Source organism: Sebastes umbrosus, chromosome 15 (genome assembly GCF_015220745.1).
Source record: "Sebastes umbrosus isolate fSebUmb1 chromosome 15, fSebUmb1.pri, whole genome shotgun sequence".
Classification (NCBI taxonomy): Eukaryota; Metazoa; Chordata; class Actinopteri; order Perciformes; family Sebastidae; genus Sebastes; species Sebastes umbrosus.
Genome location: NC_051283.1, coordinates 3,600,291 through 3,622,983, shown reverse-complemented (window position 1 = coordinate 3,622,983; position 22,693 = coordinate 3,600,291). Strand labels below are relative to the sequence as shown.

At 41.6% G+C, this 22,693-nt stretch overlaps 1 protein-coding gene across 1 annotated transcript in view; it reads left to right on the top strand.

Moving 5' to 3' along the window:
* The window catches only part of LOC119503246 (protein shisa-7-like), a 50,043-nt gene that overhangs the window by 9,729 nt on the left and 17,621 nt on the right, over window positions 1–22,693 (top strand). The window contains 6 exon segments of the mRNA XM_037794926.1: window positions 12,306–15,599; window positions 18,212–18,454; window positions 19,209–19,308; window positions 19,311–19,327; window positions 20,510–20,649; window positions 22,484–22,552. Of these exon segments, the coding sequence (XP_037650854.1) occupies window positions 15,184–15,599; window positions 18,212–18,454; window positions 19,209–19,308; window positions 19,311–19,327; window positions 20,510–20,649; window positions 22,484–22,552 (985 nt within the window). The 5' untranslated portion in view covers window positions 12,306–15,183.

Here is a 22,693-nt window from a genome sequence, read left to right as displayed (position 1 = left end):
TGGAATCTGAGTCATAACCATCAGAGCTTCTCGTTGGGTCTTCCCGAACTCAAGGACTCTCCAAATCGATGGCTGTTATCTGCATCCGAAACAGCTTTAAAATGGTCGTTTATAAGTGTAGACGAGGAAGACCATCACACGACGGGGTCACAGGTTTTAGCTGGCTTTTCCTCGATGATGCAGGAATTCCTATTAATGTTCCCTCCTGTCTCATGTGATCATGTTGTGTTTTTTAGCATCCATGCATGGCATCTCCACGGGTGGTAATGAATTAGCCTAATTGAATTTTACGTCGGTAATATACTGTAGCCATTAGGAATCGTATTCGATTGTTATTAGATTAATACAGAACAGCATTAGTAATAGAGTAATAGAGTAATTCATCGAGCAAATATGCCAACAAATATGTACAGCTGCGTGTGTTTAGACTATAGGGGTGGAACGTTCACAAAATTCACGGTTGGGTTCATATCACGGTTTTGGGATCACGGTTTTTCGGTTCGGTATGTTACAGCGAGGAGGTCATGCTCTGATTTCAACATGCTTTTTATTTATTTGGCAAAAATAAGTTAAATGTTTGCCTTGACAAAAGTCTGGCTTACATAAAGGACATAAACACTTCTTCATTGTCAAATCTTAATTGAAAGAATAGGTCTTCTACAGTAATTAGTGTAAACAAAATATGCTGCTTTGTTATTTTCATGTAAATATGATGTAATTATAGACTAAGGCCATACACTGAAGCATAAGCTCAACCAGAACTAAAAAAAAACAAAGAACAGTACAGCATATGTCTCAATTTCCTGATTTTCAGCTCTTAATTAAAAGATTTGTTTTTCTACTCAAAAAGTGCAGTATGTGGAGGAATACAGTTGGATTTCTGTGCCACTGTGTTATTTAGAAATAATGAATAAATATAAAACACCATTACAGGGATTGTGCTGCTGAAATTACTGTGTTGCTTAAGTGTCTAGCGCGGCTCAAGTAACGTTACACTAATCATGTGCTGAAATCCAGCGTCCTCCATGACTGCATAAGGCTGCATATCTTTCACTATAAACCTCCCCAATGCTTTAGTTGTGTTTTTTACCCTGTCTGAGTCTGCATGTAGAGGCTGTTTAATGCTGCGGGGAGAAGGAGTTGCTCTTTCCTACCCGGAGTGTTGCCACTAGCATAAGCCACACGTGTTGCACAGTGCTTACACACAGTCGCCATTTCTTGTCATTTTCATGGTAACACTAAATCCGTAATGCTCCCATACAGCAGAGCCAAACGATGCTGGTGGATCCTCTAACTGTACTTTATCGTGTCCACTCGCTATTTCCTTAACTGACTGACAGCCGCACTCGCCACTTCATCCGTGAAGGGGGCTGGGTCACGCTTCATCTGGTCTGCACTCGCCAAAATTGAGCCAATAGCAATGCACGACCGCAGCTTCAGTTACACTGCGCGTGTGTTATACCCCGTACCTCAAGACGCATGTCCACCCGTGTCCCAGCCTCCTTCAATAGGCCTTGATTTCTAGTGTGACAATAAACGGGAGCCAAACAATACACAATCGGCCTCATAACTTATTTTAAATGAACCAAACAATTCATACACGTCCCGAACCGTGACTAGCGAACCCAACGGTTCGTATTTTTTTTACCTGAACCGTTCCATCCCTAGTTTAGACAACATTTAGTATTTGAGAACTTCTTTGTTTGTAGACTAAACATGGTCATATTTATGTTAGTAAGGTGAAGAATAAAGTCTCCTGTGTACAGTATACTGTGGTAGAGCTGCAACGATGGAGGAAATCAATCTGCAAATATTTTGATAATCAACTTATTGTTGAGTTATCAAGCAGAGATGCCAAAAAATGTAATGGTTCCTGTTTCTCAAATGTAAGAATTATCTACTTTTCTTGCTCTTATATTGTAGTAAACTGAATATTATTTGGTTTTGGACTGTTGGTCTGACAAAGCAAGACATTTGATGAAGTCACTTTGGCATTTTTCAAATGTTTTCTAATGTTTTACAAACGAAACAAAACTGAAACGATTAGCTGATTATCTGTTTAAGTCACTTATCAAGTAAAGATTCTAGGGCTGCCCCCTCTCAGTCGAGTAGTCGACTAATCAGTCATTTTGGTCTTAGTTTACTAAGATTTATTTAGTCAATTAGTCGTTTTTTATGCTTTGTTCATGCTGAATGTCTTATTTCTAACACGTATGAGCACATTTCTGGTAAACACCAGATTTAAAGTGGTGCTTTTGTGTGATTGTTTGTTGAGAAACTCAGTTTTACATATCCGTCGATTAAATCAACTAATCGATTAGTTGACAAAATCGTATGAGTGTTAGTGGACTAAGAATTTTTTGGTCGAGGACTGCCCTTGAAGATTCACTAGTTCCAGTTTCTCAAACATGATAATTTTCTGTGTTTTATACTATTTAAAATTGAATATCTTTGCGTTACTATACTCTGACAACTTCTATTTACATTTTAACTCATTACTTTTGTGTTGTTTCGTCTGACTCCTGGTAGCACTGAGAAATGTTTTTATTTAAATGTGAGGCATGAACTGAAGTTTATTAAAGGACTATAAAATGAAAACTCACTAAATGACAGAGCTTAGTTTGGCTTGTTAAGGTGTTTTGTTGAACTGCGTAGTGATGCTTCAGCCCACCAAACACCAGATAACTCAGCTGTGGCTGAAAGAAATCGTTATGACATTATGTAGTGTCATTCTGATGAGAGTTAATGGAAGCTTGGGCCTTCTATAATACTCCTCACTCCACACTATCATCTGAAAACTAGGCTGCATTAATGGATTTTTATTTTTAAACCAGTTTTATTCCACCACCGCCGCCGCCGCCACCACATGCATCACTGTGTCAGGACCAAGGGCAGTGCATTGACCTTTATGGACAGAGTTCACAGCAGCTTCGCCTCAGTCCATATTAGAATACAGAGCCATACTGTTGCTGCTGCTGCTGCTGCTGCATGCCCTTATGCACTGGCACATTTCCCAGCATGCTTCAGAGAGGGAGGGAGGCAGGGAATAGAGATGAGAGGAAGGAGAGAAGGGTTGAGAATGGGGTTAAAGAAGAGGATGGCTCAGACAGAAGAGATGGGAGGTGGAGGAGGAAGATGGTGAATGAGGAAAGAGGAGATTCAAACAAAAACACACCGCCGTGAGACGACGGACGGCGTCGATATGGACGCCAGCCAGCAGGATCGACTGACTCTTTTTGTGTTATGTTACAGCAAAACACACGGGATGCAAAAAAAAAGTAGGAACCACGGGGAACAACCGTCTTTTTTATTTTTCTCCCCTTGTGTTTAAGCTTTCTCTCTTTTTCAATGCTGCATTGCTATTTGTGAGAGAGACGCTTCAGCCCACGCGCTGCCAGAGAGGGAGGGAGTGAATGGACGGAGGGATGGAGTGAGGAGGGATAGTGTGCATGTGTTATTGGGAAGGTGGGAGGGGGGGTCTGCTGCGCTGTCAGGGGGCTTCATGTGTTTCTGCAAGGGAAGGTCAGGCAGGCTTGTAGCAGTGAGACGGTATACTGTAAGCAATGAGGCACATGTACAGGCACATATATAATAATAGGGGCTGGCTATATGGTTGAAATCAATATTAATATTTTTGCAATATCAATACATGACACATCATGGCACATGTATGCATAATCATGTATAAAATAATCAATTTCAGGGCTGCAAGTAGCTAACGATTGTTTTCATTATTGATTAACCTGTCAGTTACTCTTATTTTTAAAGAGGACCTATTATGCTTTTGTGCTTTTCCCCTTTTCCTTTAGTGTGTTTTTTGCATGTAAACCTCTGCAAAGTTCCAAAGCCCAAAGTCCAGGAGTTATTCTCCCCCACAGAAACACTGCTCCTGAACTGCCTGAAACACCTTGCTTGAAGTTCTGCCTTTTCTTCCGTAATGTCGTGATGTCACTAAGTAACACATTTGCATAATACCTGCCTAGTGGCTAGTGTGACATGCCCTCAAAGAAAGCTAGTTAAGCTTTGTTGATACTCGCCATCTACGGGCACTACGAGCATGCACAGAGGCGTTTATGCTCAGCACGTTGTTCGTTGCAATATGCTCCAAAACGCCAGGAGGCGTAGAAACAAAATATTCTGTGCAAGAAGTCAACGAGTGTTACCAGACAGGAAAGTAGGCTTACTGGCAACAGTAGTAAATACTACTCCGACGTACGTACCGCCAAACATTGCATTCGTGAACTGTAATTATTACTGTCTCTTACCTCGAGGTCACAATGATTTTCCGTCTCTCGGTGTTTCCTCTCGGGTCGCCACTCTTTCCATGAGACCTTTTTTAGCTTTTACAAAACAATCTCTCAGATTCTTTCACAGCCTGAAGCAGGAGCTCAAACAGAGAGTTTCAGACAGAGGGTGAGAAAGCCGGTATGAGAAAAGTAAAGCGCTCTTTGAACATTTAAGCATCTAAACATATTCTAGTAGTCCCTTTAAAGGAACTCTATGTAAGAATAGGAAATTGCTTGTTAACAGCGACACCTGTGGCCGTTAAGTCAACGAAAGTCAGCATCCTGTTGCTCGCGCTTGCGCTTTGGTGCTCGCTCTACATAGACATGAACGAGCATCGGTCAAAACAGTGAGGCGACACACGTCAGCTAAAAGCACAATATCACTCTATATTTCAGCTGCCTTGGCAGTAATGTTAGCTGACCAGACGAAGGTTTCTCCATGAATCACTGCTGATCCTAGTGTTGGCTTTTTCCTGCTTCAGCCTCTCCGACCACGGCCAGACGGGAACAGGGGAGACGTCGGAGTTTTGGCCGGAGACGATAACGTTTCTCTCTGCGGATAGCCCCGTCACTTCACAAGACACGGGAAAACCTCTGTTGGTCAGGAGGAGCTGCAGCAGTTATTTCTGCACAACACGTCCACTGTACATTCACTAGATATTCTCAGAGCTAATAACTCTTCTGCAGTGTGTAGTCTGCGCACATGCACGTGAGAGTGGATGTTGAGAGAGCGAGTGACAAAGAGCGCAGTGTGTGAGTGAAGGCAGGCAGGCAGAGGAGCAGAGACTCCGGCCCTGGAGACCAAAGCTACGGTCTCCCCCGCGTCCTCCGACCGCGGCCAACACTGTTTAACAGACGGGCTTCATTAGATACAACCAAGAGGTTTTGGTGCTTCCGTGTAGTTTGTGTTGGAGTCTGAGTCTGAACAGCGTAGCCACCATGCGAGCACGCATGGGACCACCGACCCGCAATGATTTATACGTGTAAGAAGTTACAAACAGTCCCTTTAATTGATTAATTATTTTCATTATGATACTTCTTTACACATATGAAACAACAACTTTAAACGGTTATTTTGTTATTTTTTTTAATTACAATTTGTTTGGAATTATTCAAATTGAAAACATAACTTTGTAAAATGATAACATAAAATAATATATATTATCACAATACCATCCCACAACTTACATATCATAAAAGAAAATGAAAAGTATCACCTAGCCTAATATATACTGTAAACATGAAACCCCCCCCACCCCCCGAACCTGAATAGAATAAGCGGTTACAGATAATGGATGGATGGATGGATGGATGGATGGTCTTAGTTGATGAATTAACTCTGTCTGCCACCAAACTTTATGTTTGTTCTACTACAGAGAGCGTTTTACACATCTTTCGGGTATCTGTTCCATATGTGCCTCCGGAACTAAAGGTCGTCGGATCCTTGTAAATGAAGCCCAGTATGGCAGCGAGTGGACAGACTGGCATCACGTCACTGAATGTTTGAGTCACTCAGGGAAGCATTACTCATGCATTTAGGTTTTTGTAACACACCAGTGCTTAAAAATAACTGCATTTTAAAAGTCTTTGGGATTTCTGCAGATTGTGTGAATTACTATAGATCGTAACAGATGCAGAGCGTGCTGTTAATGGACAGTCACATCCTGTAAATCAGTGCTAGAAGGAAGCGAAAGAGCTACTCGCATCTGCAAAAATGTTATAAATGATTAATCGTTTAAGTAATTTTTTAAAGGTCCCATATTGTAAAAAGTGAGATTTTTAGGTCTTTTACATTATAAAGTAGGTTTAAGAGCTATATAAATACTGTTAAACTATCAAAACGCTCAATATATGGAGACACACACACAGCCCGTATTCAGACATTGCACGTTTGAAACAAGCCGTTAGGATTTCTGTCCATTGTGATGTCACAAATATACAATATTTAGACCATTACATGGTTTTAAAACATAAACATTCTAAAATGTGTCACAGTTTATTTCCCTGTTGCAGTGTATGTAATAACATCAGCTGATAGGAAGTCAACATGGACCCAAACTGTTGCCTAGCAAGGCAGTATCCGTCGCAATTCCATTGAAATGCACTAAAAAGGAGCGTTTCAGACAGAGGGTGAATACAGGTATATTCAGGCAGACCGCATGAGGAAAATAAAGTTGTTTTTTAACATTACAGCATGTAAACATGTTCTAGTAGAAACACAAAAATACAAGTATGAACCTGAAAATGAGCATGATATGGGACCTTTAAGGCACAAAGTGTAAAAATTCACTGGTTTTCAACGTCCTGAAAAGTAAATATTTTTAGTTTCCTTGTCCTCCATCGTAGTAAACTGCACGTCTTTGGGTTTTGGAGTTGTTGATGATACAAAACAAGACATTTGAATATGTCCAACTGGGCTCTGGGAAATTGACGGACATTTTTCACTCTTTTCTGTTTTTTTATGACTAAACAATTAATGCAGAAAATTGTCGGCGGATTCATCTGTAATGAAAATAACTGTTAGTTGCAACCTTAATGCGACATCTCAAAGTTGCCACAGGTTTTGTATCATTTCCTGTTGGTACAGGCAAACTGACTACGAAAAGTACATTATGAAGCATTTATACATACTGTAGCACCAGTGGTGGAAGAAGTACTCTGATTTTCTTTACTTCAGTAAAAGTAGTAATACTGCTCTGTAGAAATATTGTTACAAGTAAAAGTTCGCGTTCAAAATCTTACTAAAGTAAAAGTTACAAAAAGTATTAGCGTCAATGTACTTAAAGTACAAAAGCAAAATGGCAAATTTCAGAATCATAAATGTTATATTATTGGATTCTAAATATTGATGTATTAATGTGTTCATCACTTTAATGTTCAGCTGCTAAAGTTGGAGCTAATTTTAATTACTTTATATACCTTATCTGTGTATCTTTATCTATAATGAAACATCATAATTTATTAGTTGTTTATATTTGTATTAACAGAAATCTACAAATTAACTGATTTATCAAATAGTAAGTGGAGTAAAATGTACAATATTTCCCTCTGAATGGTGGAGTAGAAGTAGAAAGTAACAAAGCACTTAAGTACAGTACCTGAGTAAATGTACTTAGTTACTTTCCACACTGCATTACACTCTATAGGCTACAATAGAAATGTGGAAACAAGTATAGAATACCACATTCTGCAGTTCTACCGTAGATTTCTGGCAGATCGTGTTGGCAGGGAGACAGAGCCGCAGGCATATGGGCAGCAGGACAAATCCATACATGTGTGAAGCACACACAGCAAGACAAACGGCCAGGCTCAGCAGGAAGACACATTGAGACCAGCACAGGGTTTATGTACTGTAGACACACAGAAACAAGGCCAGGCATATAGAGGAAGACGGGGAGACATGTGGACAGACAAGTTACTGTAGAGGCTGGAAGACATAACGGTTTCAATTCTTTTTTTTCTTTTTTCTTTATAGTGTGTGGGCTTTGCTGCTGTAACAACTCACTTCCCCCCTTCGGGATTAATGAAGTGCTCTTTCCATCCATCCATCCATCCATCATTTGGTCATATTTTGAAATTGTGTATCAAAGTTTTAGTGTTATTGCTGTGTTGTATTATATTTGGTTGTCCCACATGCACAGGCGGGGAATATCCTTTTAATAACACACAGTCATAATGAAATGAAAATCACATTTCTTGACTTCCTGGAGGAGAGTGTTATCTTAGTGTTACTTCACTGTGTACCAGTATAAAGACAATAACAAAACCAGCCACTAAAACGGTCATTAGACTCTGCCCCCTCACTTCCTGTTTTAGTAAGAGATATATCAGATTAAGGAGGGGAAATGGACTCAAAATGCAACATTAAGTCTTGAATTTGTATTTTCTAAAACAGTCAGCCCATGTTTAAAACGGACACAAGTAGGGACCAGTACCGGGTATTGGGTCCGATACTGCTGCTCATGTACTCGTACTGCAAAACGGCTCCGATACAAACAGCACGATACCAGGCTGAGCCCCCGCCCCTGGCGGCACACAATGCAGTGGGGCGCAACCGGGAGCAGGACTGGCCCCGGCGGGGAGACGAGGGCGCAGCGAGCCCTTTGTCCACGCTGCAGCCAGGTCTGGGCGGGGAGCGCTGTAAAGCTGCGGCCATGAGCCACCTTCGGCCCCGAGCCTTTTCCAAGCCGACCTAGAGCCGGTCGCGGTTGCCACTGCCTCGTATGCGGGATTCCCCCAGCCTGCCGTGTGTCGCTCACACCCTCCAGCTGGCTGTTAACGAGGGTCTTTTTGGCACAGAGAAATACCTGTCTCGGTACTCGTATCGGTACTCGGTATCGGTGAGTACCCAAATGTAAGTACCTCGTACTCGGTCTGAAAAAAAGTGGTATTGGTGCATCCTTAGACACAAGTGTGTACGTCCATTTGTGTGCAACGCATTGATTCGCTATTAGATTATCTTTATTATTTTTTATTGAATGAAAGCCTTGAAAGCCGGTGACAGATCAGCTGCGTTGTCAGCGGGGGGGCTTCTTAATTACGGCCTCTGAGGAAGCAGGGGGAGGGGGGGGCTCGGAGGGTCGACGCACACTGATGTGAAGCCGGGATGTCAGAGCAGCAGAGGGGACCAGGCTATTAGATTACTGTGATTCAGGAAATACTTCCGTCAACCTCCTCAAGCCTGGAATCAGAAACATCATGTTCTCCTCCACTTCCCACTGATATATCGATGTCATTTTTTCATCATCAGCCTCTGATGTCTTGTTGCATGTTTTGTCTTTGATACTTCTGTCAGCTGCAGGTAATGTTGTTGCTTCGGGGTTTTACTTTGGAAAGAACCAGCTAGATCATTGCAGGTCATTGTTAGACCTATTATATCAGTCCTTTTTCATCATGACAGCCATTGATGATAATAATCATAGTTGGAGGATTCTTCCCTGAACACAAAAACCAGTCTGAGAAACCCTGAAATTAACATCGCATAGCTCCCTCGATAGTGTTTTTTAAAATTCCAGTCACTAAAAGTTCGTTGTTAATGAGATATAACGCCAATTTTACGAACTGCCCTCTTTTATCAAGCTTGTAATTAAATTGATTTTTTTTGCCTGAGATATGTTTCAAAATTGCTAGCCACAAGTGGCTTAACTCCCACTGCTCTCACGTCGAAATGCATTTTCTGTGAAGCGTATACCATACAGGAAGTGATAGTAGTTTTAATGCATCAAAAACTACGCTAATCGCAACAGATACACAGAGCTTAACAGAAAACTGTGTTTTGATGTGAAATAGTGACGTTTGGCTGAAACCTGATTGTAGATACATTGATAATCTTAGCATATTTCCCAAGTTCCCCCCGTATACACCTTTTTACAATAGATTTAGGGTTGTAACCAAGAACTGTTTTCATTATTAATGAATCTATTGATTTTTTTAATGATATATGTCAATCTGTGTCTATCTCAAGTTACCAGAGTCTAAAGAGATTATTACGTTTGGTCTGATCTAAATTTATAATATGAAATGATATTAAATGAAATGGAGAAACCCTTTTAAATCCTCAGATCGGAGAGGCTCTAACAGCAAATATTTGGTACATTTACTTGATAAATGGACTTGTACACTAACTGTTACAATTAATTTTTTTTTTGTCAATCAAAGATAATATGGTTTCTGTCCTTAATAGATGGACATGCTTCTTCTTTTCTCTGTTGCTTCTCTTTCCTTAATGTTTATCACTGTGGTATGATGACAAAGGACACAATGACTCAGCAGTACAATGCTAACCTTTTCTTATACAACACTATATATAGTATTATATATACATATATACTATATATACTATATATATATACATACAGTATATATAACAGTACAGCAGATTGTGTAATTACAGCCGTCATTGTCGTGAAATAAACCCTCGCATCGCCCTGAAGGGGTTTATTCACAACAATGACCCTTACCTCTACATTATCATGCTTATTATACGGCTACTGACTTAAGAAATCAATAATTTGACACAAAAATGGTCCTCCAGAGTCCGACATCAGAAACTGTGTACATAGCAACGGTCTGTTATACATAGCAACGGTCTGTTATAAAGAAAATAACGGACCGTTAGAAGAATGCTTTGATTGATGATAAATAAGAGTAAGAAAGCATCGATATTAGGGTTGTGAGATTTTTCCCTGACAGCAGTGCTATGCCGGTCCCCTCCCATTCCTGACGCTGCAGGCCTCATTCTGTAAACAGAGGACACACACACACACACACACACACACACACACACACACACACACGCATCTGCGGTCTCGTTCCTCTGTCCTTCTGTCAGATGAGTCCATATGGCAGCTGTCATGTCGCCTGCTCTCTTCTTATCAGAGTCAGATCACGGCTGCTCCCATCTCCTCTGTCAGCTTATGTTTTATATATATTTATAAGTGTGTGTGTGTGTGTGTGTTGTAGGAACTCGTATATGTGCTATACGTCCTTCAGCTGAAGCAGAATTTCAGGTTTAATCAAGCATTAAAGAAGCAGCACTGAAAGCTGCTCAAGGCTAGAGTATTATATAAAAGTACCCCTGACCTCCCAGCCTAAATCACAGACTTCCTGTACGAATTCCCTTTATACTCTGGTGTGCGTGTGTGCGTGTGTGTGTACTTCTCGACACGGGAAATGACCCAGCTAAATGTGTGAGCAACATCTAAAGCAACACTAAATCGTCGTCCTCAGTCACCTGTTTGTTTTTTTCTGTGAGTAAAACATCACAGAGCAGTCGCTGTAGTGAACATAAATGAGCGGTGTTGAGTTTACTGACATCACATAACAGGACTCCTGGGTATTGTAGTTAAACGTTTCTTGTCTCTTGCTGCCATTTAGAGGAACAAAAGTGCATCCGTACGCAGTAAGGTTGGTTTTTGATTCAGTTTTGCAAAGCTGCTTGTAAATGTTACATCAAAGACTTAGTTACAGATTTTTTCCTTCAGTTGCCTCAGTTTTTTAAAATAATGCACATTTGATTATCGATTAAATGTTTTATATTTCATTACAGATGAAAATCAAATGTGAAAGTTTCCTTTCGCATTCAGGGATGATGCTTTAAAAGTGAGAATAACCTGTATATTGGGATGTCACGGTGAGGTAACTTTCCCACCGGTTAATAAACGTACGTTGATCTTTAACGTTGGATGGCTGTATGTCTGGCCTCTCAAGGCTTCATAAGTTCAAAAGTTAACATATTGCCTCATTAACATTATGGTTCCCTTATAGCATTGGTTTGAAATCTGAAATATTGCCAAATAGGATAGTTTGCTTTCTACTTCGACACCAAATCCTCCACCGTTGTCTTCTCTGTCAACGCTCTCTTCTGCCGTGTGTGTGAAATCTGATCCTGCTGTTCTGTGCTGAGACTCCGTTTCACTTTCACTTTCAGTTTGTTGCGTCCATCGACCAACTATGTATTGACAACACGGCGCTGATACGCAAAAGATGGGATAGCTAAATGGGTTTTATTTCTATAAAAAAAATCGGTGGGGGCGGTGGGCAAGTAATGTAATGGTGTTTGCCAGAACACCAATAACACCCACTACCATGGCAAACCTACTGCATATTGTAGCCAGTCATGTTTAAACATAAATAGGTAATGCAATTTGTTGCCATTGATTGGAAATAGTCATATGAAAGGCTATAACTCCAGCAGACAGCATCATGTCAATGTCTGTGTTTTATTCTCTGGTAGTTTAGCTCAGGTGATTCTGAAATACTGATAATACCTGGCAAACATTTTAACGTTGGCGTACATTCATGCGGCAACATATCAAATATCAGTTTAGAGTTCAAACGCTGTTTTAATGAAAGTTTTGACAGTGCAACATTATCATATCACAGAAATGTTGAACTATTGTCTGTTTGGGAAAAGATATAAACAAATGAACACAATAAGTTGAGTTAAACCAGGTAAGACAATATATACATACACAGAATATGCTGATTCTCTCCTTATGCTGTGTTCTTGTCTTTCAGTGTGGAAACTGGTGAACAAGTGGACGTGAACCTGTGAGAGAAAGAAAGACACCTGAAAGAAGAAAAGGTGGAAGCCACTTTGGATCCTAACAGGACCGTCGCTTCACCACATGGAGGTTTTCTGGAGGGTTTCCTCAGCTGCTTTCAAAGCCGAAGCTCCTCACTAACTATCCTGCTCCTTTTTCCACTATTTTTACTTTCTTGTTGTTGTTGCTGTCGGGATCAGAGGCTGCAGACCTCTTCCCTTCTAGTCTGCTGTTTTGTTCTAAGCAAGACCAAAACCAGGTGCCAAACTGACTGTGTCAAGAGAAAAAGCAAAAAAATCTTTGAAACTAACCATCACCAAATCATCAAAAGAATTTAGCTGATTTAGTAACTTAGAGTACAGCTTTATTTCTCTCCCTTTCAACTCACAAACACATTACAACACCATTTAAAATCCCATTTAATCTCATTCATTACAGCCCACATTGAAGAGATATTTTAACAAACTTTATATCCGTCGTCTTCGGTCCGTGTTTGCATAGCCGCTGCTCTTAATGCTGAAACTGAGAGACGACGATCAGTGCATTATTGGTTCAAAGTGCTTTATAAACACATCCTCCAGCTTGTAGTTATGTGTTGCAGAGGAGGTGCGTGGTAAGCAGTGATAACCGTGCTCTGACGCCGTCTGAACATTTTATTGCTTCGGCAGGACGGCGTTTGACTGACGGGCAACACAAGCCACGTCTAACCTGATAAATATAGGCTTTACCGCCGCCGCCGCTGCTGCTTCTGCTGCTGCTGCTGCTGCTATCTCAAAGGCTTGGAGATATACCGTCGTCTCAGTCTGCGCTGTGAAACACTGTTGACACTTTGCCTATCTCCTTCTTCCAGTTGCTTACACGAGAGAGGCCTCTCGCTCTGTGTCGTCTTCTGTTTCTTCCACACGTGGCGCTCGATTACACTCTGAAAGCCCCCCCTTTATCTAATCCCAGTGACCTCTTCAACTTTTTTGCATACTTCCTTTTATTCTACAAAAAAAAAACAAAACATGCAATTTAAAACCTTTCACTGTATTTAACATCTATTGTGGAAGTTTGTAAGAACAAGCCATACCGAACACCAGCCATACAAATACCTTTTTCTCATTTACAAAAACACCTCACCATGTTTAGGAATTCTTCAACAAAGTGATCTTCAAACACATTCAGTGCAAAAAATCAGGGAGTCAATGAAGAAACCGCTAGTGAGGAGATCCCTAAATGTCAAACCTTTGGATGAAAGAAGTGTGTTTTTATTTCTACTCGTGTCTTAACTAGATCGCACTAAACCTGTGAGCAGATAGTCTGCGGTGTCAAGTGTGGCAGCGACCACGCTGAGTTCCCCATCGTCGTCGACCCCCGTGTTCCTCTGCGTTGACGGATGAATCCGGACATTTTCATGTCTGTTCTGTGGGCAGAACCTCGCTGCCCTGCTAGAACCGGGCCCAAGCCCTCCTTCGTTCTCTTCTGTTGGGCCAAGCTAAATTCAGAGCAAAGACACTCACACAAGGGTATCGAACGCACATAGATCCTCCCCGTTTTAAAAAAATATATATTTTTCTTTCTGTTTTGTCACCAGTTTCTCGCTGTTGATCACTCTTTTGTGAATGCCTTGACATGCTCATTTATTGAACTGTCCTCTAGTAGCTGCTGGAAGGACTTCTTTTTCTTAAAGATTTGATGCTGCTTGATGTTCATTTAGCAGCTTTATTACTCAAACTCACTGTCCACTACTTCTAAATTCACTGTTTTTAAACCAAACTTTCAAGCATACTGACCTTTACTGATTCTCTTCCTCTAAATCTTTTAAAGGAAGTTGTTTGTTTCATCGGCAAATTGTGAGCATGATGTAAAAGAAATAGAAATTCTAAGTCACAGCCTGTGCCAAATTCAGACCGGCTTCCTCTCAGCTTAAACAAAGCGGAGGTCTCTGAAGCTGCCAGCACTGTTGTTTACACACACACACACACACACACACACACACACACACACACACACATACACATACACACACACAAGACACACAGAGCTCCAATATTTGATTTAAAAAAAAAGCATTATTTTTCCATGTATGATTTTTCATAACAGTTATCCAACAGAAGTGCCAATCAAGAATACACCCGACATCTGTTAGAGCTCATCAAACGTGAAAAATAAAGTTTACATAAAGCGCTAAATGTTTACAGACTACATTTTCCATCGCAGATTTTTACTTAACTTTCGTGCCATAAACGACCAGAAAACTCTTCAGTAGGAGATATATATAAGACTCTTTCTTTGTGAAGGGGTCATTATATTAAAAGAGTTTACAGTTTTCTCATTTTGTTTACAGAAAATGTAAAAACATTACTGCCTATTTTGAAGATTTTGGCCTCGAGACTGTAAAAAATTGTCAACTTGACAGACCAAAATTCAATATCTGACACCTGCTGCCATAAAACAAACCACATTATTTCTATATTTATTGAAGTTTTCATTTAAATTCAGAACTAACGCCATTTCACAGGCAGTTCGAATAGGGCCTAAAAACTCTGAAAGACCTCAATGTTTACAAAAGCTGCTTAAGGGAAGGATTTGTATACAGAGAGAAATGTTTACATGAAGCCGAGAGTGAAATGCCAAACACATTCATGATACACCGCTTGAACTAAGTGAATCTGCTGAACTCCCGAGAGGAACCCTTCGCTCCTGTGCAGCGTTCACAGAGCAAGAAGTTCATCAGACTTTTCATACTACTTTTTATAAGTCAAGAAGCCGCCATCTTGGAAGAGGACGCTGATTATTCACATTTGGAGCCGTTTCTGTGACTTTTTTTTTTTTTTTAATAACGGCTCAAGAAACTTTGTGATAAAACAATGAAACCTACAACTTCAAGAGGGATGTTTTGCTTGTCCCTCACTCTCCTGCTTTTCTCCTGCCTCGCTGTCTCCACGGTAACCGTCGCCACGGAGCGACGAGCTGTTGACGGTGATGTCAGGACTCTGACTGGCGGCGGTAGCTCTGCTGCGGCCGGTAAAAGGAGCAACACCTTGTTCCTCCTAACTGGCTACAAGCCACGGCTGCCGCCGCTGCAAGCCGGGGCCAAAGTGGCGCCGAAAGCGGCCGAGGTGGAGGACGGAGATGATCCACCGGTCGTGGCCGAGCTCCCTCCAAAGCCCCTCCCTCAGACCATGTTGCCGAGGAACATGACGGCCGACGCCCTGAAGCCTCCGCTCGGCGCGGCCCAGGTGGCTCCGCCTCCCAGACAGCTGGTGGATGTGGACGTGTGCAGGTACTTCCTGTTGTGTTGTGGTTTGTGAATCTGTGTTTATTTTAGGGATTTAAAGGCAGATGAAAATCTGATTTAATATATTCATGTCACAATCTCTTCAGAGGGACTCTAGTATTAAAGCAGCAGTAGGAGAGATTGGAGCAAATATTGTTAAAAAAAGTTATTTTTATAAAACGGTCTCCACATCCTGACAGTATGAGACAGGTAATCTGAAAAAAAATCATGTTCCTTGGTGTCCTCCGGTGCTCCTAACGGCATCTGCTAGATTTCACAGACCGGAGGAAAACAAGCAGTCAGAGCCGAGCTGGAGCATGACGTCTATGAGAGCCGGCTGTCAATCACTTGCAAATTCCAATCAAACGGTCAAACTAGGCAGCGCTGATCAAACATGAATCAATATTCTGTTACTGTAATGCCTATTTCTCTCCTCAAATGTTTCCAGAATCATCGTGTAGTGTACTGGTTAGCTGTAAAATTAGAAAGTTTGTGACCCGGCAGCCATGTTGAGATCAGTTGAGGAAATACCAAGCACCGCCCACCAGCTAGAGCCCAGCCAATAGGAACGCTCTCTCAATGAAATGAGCTGTGATTGGTCAAAGTCTCCAGTCACGGGCTGGATTTTTTTAAAGCCTGAAAACAGAACCAAGAGGAAGTACAGAACACTCAGAACACTTGAATTACAATAGGCTGAAAGGTTATTATGGAATTTTTGCCCAATGATACCAAAGAATTGTTGCCTACTGAAGCTTTAAGTTGTGTAATGCAAACTGTAGAGGATCAGTGTCCTCTCGCAGCAGAAATAGTAACAACTCCTGGTAAAAACCTCTTCAAATCACATCTGCTCCCTTAAGAAAAAGAGTTTGGTTAAAAACCAGTAATGATGAGCCTCAGGTGTGCAGTATAAAGTCAGCTAAGGCTCCCAGCAGATCTACAGCTCCTTTATAGCCTGCAAATTTATTTCCATCTGTGTAATGCGTTGATCACACTGGATGCCATAAAAAAAAAAAACTAAAAAAAACGAGGCACATCATGATTCTTTTCCTCCTGCAGCAGCTCTGATCTCGATCTCACTGGAGCTTATATTTTTGCACTGAGAGGCGTCTTGCTGTTGCTACGCAACATGTAATCAGCTCTAGATCAGTTGTGTGCTGGCAAGCCACACACACACTCACACACACACACACACACACACACACACACACACACACACACACACACACACCACAACTATCAACAGCAGCTACGTTCAGGCAAAGCAGCACCAACAGTATTACCAGAAAATTACATAAAGCTCCTCTGTTGTGTTCGTCTAAACTTGATGTTTCTTTTTAATGTCGTCTCTGTCTGTGAGATTACATCACATCTCTGGCTGCTCAGTAACGAGAGAGCCATCAGCATTTCCTCCCTTTTATTTGGTGCTGATTGTTTGGTTGGTAAGGCCTGACCTTTCACCCCTGCACTCTTTTAATTGGAAACAGCCATGGGGATGTGAGCACCATGTAGAAGAAATCCAAATTAAAGTCACAGCTTGTTCCAAATTCGGACTGACTTCCTCTCAGCTCGTTCACTAAACAAAGCTGAGATCTCTGAAGCTGCCGGCGCTGTTGTTTACAGACACGAGACACGCACAGTTTGAACATTTGATTTGATTAAAAAAAGAAACAAGAAATACATCAAAATATCTGTTAAATAAAGTTTACATACAGCACTAAATGTTTACAGACTGCATTTTCCATTGCAGATTTTCAACTTTCGTGCCATAAACGACCAGAAAACTCTTCAGTAGGAGATATATAAGACTATTTTTTTTTTTGTGGAGCGGTTTTGAAAAAATATCTAATTGCGGTTATATTTTTGACTGATATTGCAATTTTACATCATTATTCTCATTTTCATTGAAAAACATTTTAAAATGATTATAGTGTTAGTACCAAACAAAGAGTTTTTTTTTAATCCTATAGAATATGGAGTGTAAGCCAGGTGATTTCTGCAGCACCACAATCATTTATTTAAAATCATATTTTGACACATATTTTGCCTTTTACAAATATTGCACCTCCTGCGATTTGAAAATTGCAGTAAGCCATATTGGGATACAATTTAGATTAATTATGCATCCCTAGCAGTCATTATATTAAAATAATTTTACTGTTTTTTTGTTGTTATTTTTAACTACTGCCTATTTTGAAGATTTGATGAGGTTTACCTTTTTCAACCAGAGGTACTCCGATGGCTCCTCCAACAAAACAAGACTAACTAGAGTGGATAAGCAGTGGGCAAAAAAGCTAAAATCACATTGGAATCAATTGCAAAAACGTTGGCCTTCCCTGCTACAGTCTGGTAGCATTAGCATGGATGATACTGTCATAGAAGTCATCGCCAAATTGCTTTAGAGTTTTAAGGAGGCATAACTGTGCTGCTTTAAGGTCAGATAGTAATAGGCATCAGCTCACTGGAAAACTGCCACCGAAAAGGACTAATCAATAAGGCTTAAATATCATGATTGGAGGTGCCCAGTAACCCGGACCAGGTTTTTTAAAGAGCCTTCCTAAATGGAACGAGATGCGGAGACATGAAATTTCTCTGTTAAACTTCCCAACTTTGTTCCACAGAGGTTACTACGACGTGATGGGGCACTTTGACACCACGTTCAACTGCTCCAAGGGCAGCTACATCTACTGCTGCGGTACCTGCCACTACCGGTTCTGCTGCGAGCACCAGAGGAGCCGGCTGGACCAGGAGGCCTGCAACAACTACATCTCCCCCGTCTGGGCCGAACCGCTGGTCCCCGTTACCGTAAACGCCGGCAACAAGCCCGACCCGGACTTTGAGACGCTCCAGCAGCAGAACAGCAGGTCAGAGTCTGAACTTGTTTGTCAACGCCAGCAGTAATTAAGGAGAAGTACAGTATTGTCTCGTTTATCTTGTGAGCAGAAGCAAAGAAGTAATGTTGTGTAAACTCACTTCCTGATCTGCTTGATCTTTTTATTTAAAGGAAATTAAAAAAAATGGATTGCTTTGCTGCATTTAGATAATGATCATGTATTTGTATTCTTGCGGTTTACAGAAGAATTTCAGGAATATACAGACCACAATGCCTCTCTTTTAATTTGGAATAAACCCAATTTTAGGATTAACAAAAGTAGAAGTAGTACTTTAGGAGTAATACAAGTTACAATCAAACGTTGGCGCAGTATGTGCTCTTATACATTTTTAATTCCCAGCTGGTACATCTGAAGTTTTTAATATGTTCTTAATAGAGTACATGGCAGGCCAAATTAGGACGCCATTATTTGCCTCTTATCTGTTTTAATTCTACATTCATTTATTTTCTTTTGTGCTATACAGTATAAATACAATAGTCAAATAATTACAGTATAAAAACCCTCAAGACTGAAGAACGTCGTCATAGAGACAGATAGATGAGAAACATTACACCTGCCGAGTAAGGTCAAACATAAACAAGCAACAAGCAAAAAAGTGAATATGAAGAAAATATAATAATGGAATCATAAATACCTAAAAACGTTATTCTAGAAACTAAATCATGTTTTGATTTTCCTCTACTACTGTGCTGAGTGAGCTGATGTCATGTTCCTCTGAACACAGTACGGCCTATGTGATCGGAGGTGTGATCTCCTTCACGCTGGTGGTGGCGGTGGGCGTCAGGATCGCCTTCAGCAAGGTGGCACGTCGACCCCGAAAACAGGGGACATCAACATGCCCAGGTTGAGACCGGAGGACAGGCGTGTTGTGTGGGTGGTACTGGTGACTTAAACAGACTGGAGAAAAGTCAATATCAGACAGGAAGTGACATTGAGCTTGGTGGACAAGAACCAAGACAATCTGTCTTACACTGGGTTCACGCTGGACGCGGAAGCGCTGCGATTTTCAGAGAAGCGCTGCCAGCGTCCTTTTGATAGTAGGGATGCACCGATACCACTTTTTTTCAGACCAAGTACAAGTACTTACATTTGGTACCTCGCCGATACTGAGTACCGATACGAGTACTTCTCTGTGCCAAAAGACCCTCGTTAACAGCCAGCTGGAGGGTGTGAGCGACACACGGTAGGCTGGGGAGTCCCGCATACGAGGCAGTGCGCCTCGGTCGACTGTAGGTTGCTTCGAAAGGCTCGGAGCGAAGGTGGCTCGTGGCCGCAGCTTTAGGAGCGCTTCCTGCCCGAACCTCGCCGCACCGTGGACAAAGGGCTCGCTGCGGCCCTCTCTCCCTGCCGGGGAGGGACGGGGCCCCCCTGCTCCCGGTGCGACTGTCGACCGGGGCGGACAGTTCTCAGTGCGCCCCAACCGCGTCGTGCCGCCAGGGGTCCGGGGCCAGCTCGACCCACGTAAAAAGGCGCCAGGGTCTGCGGCGATGTCGGCAACCCACCCGACCCGTCTTGAAAACACGGACCAAGGAGTCTAACGCATGCGCGAGTCAGAGGGTGGCAAGCGAACCCCGTGTGCAATGAAAGTGAGGGGCCGGTGTGCGCCGGCTGAGGTGGGATCACAGCCCAGCGGGGTCGGGCGCACCACCGGCCCGTCTCGCCCGCACCGTCGGGGAGGTGTAGTCAAAGTAAAGTGGTATCGGTGCCGTTGTATCGGAGCCGTTTTGCGAGTACGAGTACATGAGCACAGTATCGGACCGGATACCCGATACTGGTATCGGTATCGGTGCATCCCTAGATGATATAAATGATTTGATTGTGATAAATGATAAAATATGCATCGCAATAATAATGTATACCCTGTGGTGGATATTAGCAGGCAAGAAATTTGAGATCCAAGAACGAAAACGGCTACAACTCGAAAAACAATGCAGTCTGGGTTTTCACACCTCTGCCTTTCTGTCTCTTCCTGACCTTTTGTCTTTCTCTTTTCCCTCATCTCTCCATCCGTCTCTGCTGTGTCAGATCACTGGTGGATATCTTACGTCACCAGTCGAGCCCGGTGCAACCGGGAGAGAGGAACAACACCACAGGGTTGACCACCACCTCAGACGGACGGACATCCAAAAACCTCTACACCCCATCTGCAGAGCAAGACAACCGCAGTGAGTGACGCCAACTCCGTGACAAAGAAATCCTATTAATTACACACATTAAATGGTGTCATGTCCCCAGTGACGTGGACGGTAATTGCTTTTATTCAAACCTCAGTTTAGTCTCAGTAACAGACGTCACACGTTCAGCTGGAATATGTTTGCTGTGACTGAGGAGTTGCTGTTCAGAGAAGTTAAAGGATAAAGGATAATATCAGCGGGCCTTTGTTTTAGTTCATTCATTTGCAGAAATGATGTCTTTTTAATTGCTTATAATGTGAATTCACCATTTTTATTCTGTTTCTTGAAGGGAATACCTCTAAATTGAACCACATATTTTATTTTTTGTGCCCCAAAAACCCTGTCAGTAAAGTCTTGATGAATTGGAGTAAATGGAGGCCACGTTTAATAACAGCAAAACTATATCAAAACGACCATTTACAAACTCTCACACAACTCGTGCAGTATAATCAAAGTCTCATTTATCCAGTCATTTGCTCATTACTTCCCAAACACATGCATCTTCACCAAAATCTTACAATTAGAACACTACCTCCACTACAGTCTCATGCTTGGGCATGTGCGCTGCAATTCCGGATGAGTCCAAAGTGTTTTAAATCATAAGGTTTAGCGAAGATGCTTGTGTACATGTACTTTAAACCATAACATTGACAATTGTTGTGTTTCTTAAAGTTGTCTCTGCCAGAAAAAACACAGTTTTTGGAAGTCATCTTTACTTGATGTCTGACATCTTTGTCTGACTTGTGGGCTTGCTTTTAACATTTGCTATCATAGATGGATCTTTGTCACAGGATTTGTTTCACATATTTTTCTAAATCAAATGATGTGTGCTTTAAAAAAGTTTTGCCACTTCTCATTGAGGTTATCATGACTTTGACAGTGGTTGCTAATCAAAGACAAATTCAACAAGTCTTTGTTTAATTGTCTCATTCTTATGCACCTCAGGGCTGCCCACTCACAACAGCCTTGTGTTGTTTCTGATGAGACAAAAATGAGTGGTGGATATCAGAGTGCTGGTGAAAGTGTTTATTTTTCTTGCATTGTAACAATTCCACGCAATTACAGTCTAACACACGTGTCAAAATAACACACATTTCTTCTCTTTACTGCTCTGTCTCCCCTCTCTGTCGCCACTGTCTCTCACCTCCTCACAGAAAAAGCTCTCTTCCTTCAGTCTTTCCAGGATTTTTGCTGATTTTATTTTGGCAGATCTTTTAGGGTTTTAACAATGAGAAATACAACTCAAGGAAAATGTGATACTTTAGCACAAATAAAGATGTCCCAGAAAGTTAGATTTTTTTGTATATGTCTACTCTTATACCTTGTCAAAGATGCTGGTTAAAACAAAACCATATTCTATTATTATATATTTTATAGATTGACTTCAACATCAGCACATTAAAACACACATGAAACCTGCCTTTTTGCACATAATGTAAAAGTTGTTTAAGATATTCTGTGTTCTTTTTTTTTTTTTATCAAACAACAAACAGGTTGAATGAACACTGAATATTTTAAACTTCTAATGGAGAATAAAACTTTCATCTCCTCGCTCTTTGGAGTCGCTGAAGACATGAAAAGACATGCTGCGCTTTATTTGATTATATTTTTGTTTGATTGAGTTTATTGTGGAAAAGTGTGTCAGTAAAGTAAAACTATCAAAGAAAGAAAAACAGCCAATTCCTGGAGGGACTGTCTGTCTCTATCTTCCTGTCCCTCTCTCTGTCCTCTCTATCTCTCTATTGACACATATGCTTACTCGACACATGGCTCTGTGTCTCTGGAGTGGTTGTCCATCAGTTTGTCGGCTCTGTTCTCTTTGCAGCTGGGAACTTGCACCACCATTTTAACCAGCAGGGGTCTGCTTCCAGCCCCAAACACACTGCTACCATCGGTAAGCCACGTGGTCAGCAGCACGGTCCAGCGCAGGCGGCGGCGAGCTGCCGGCCTGAACCCACGGCCTCACTGTCTACCACGCTGTCTGTCTGTCTTGTTGTCGGTATGACGACCTGTTGTCCTGCACTCTTAAACTGCT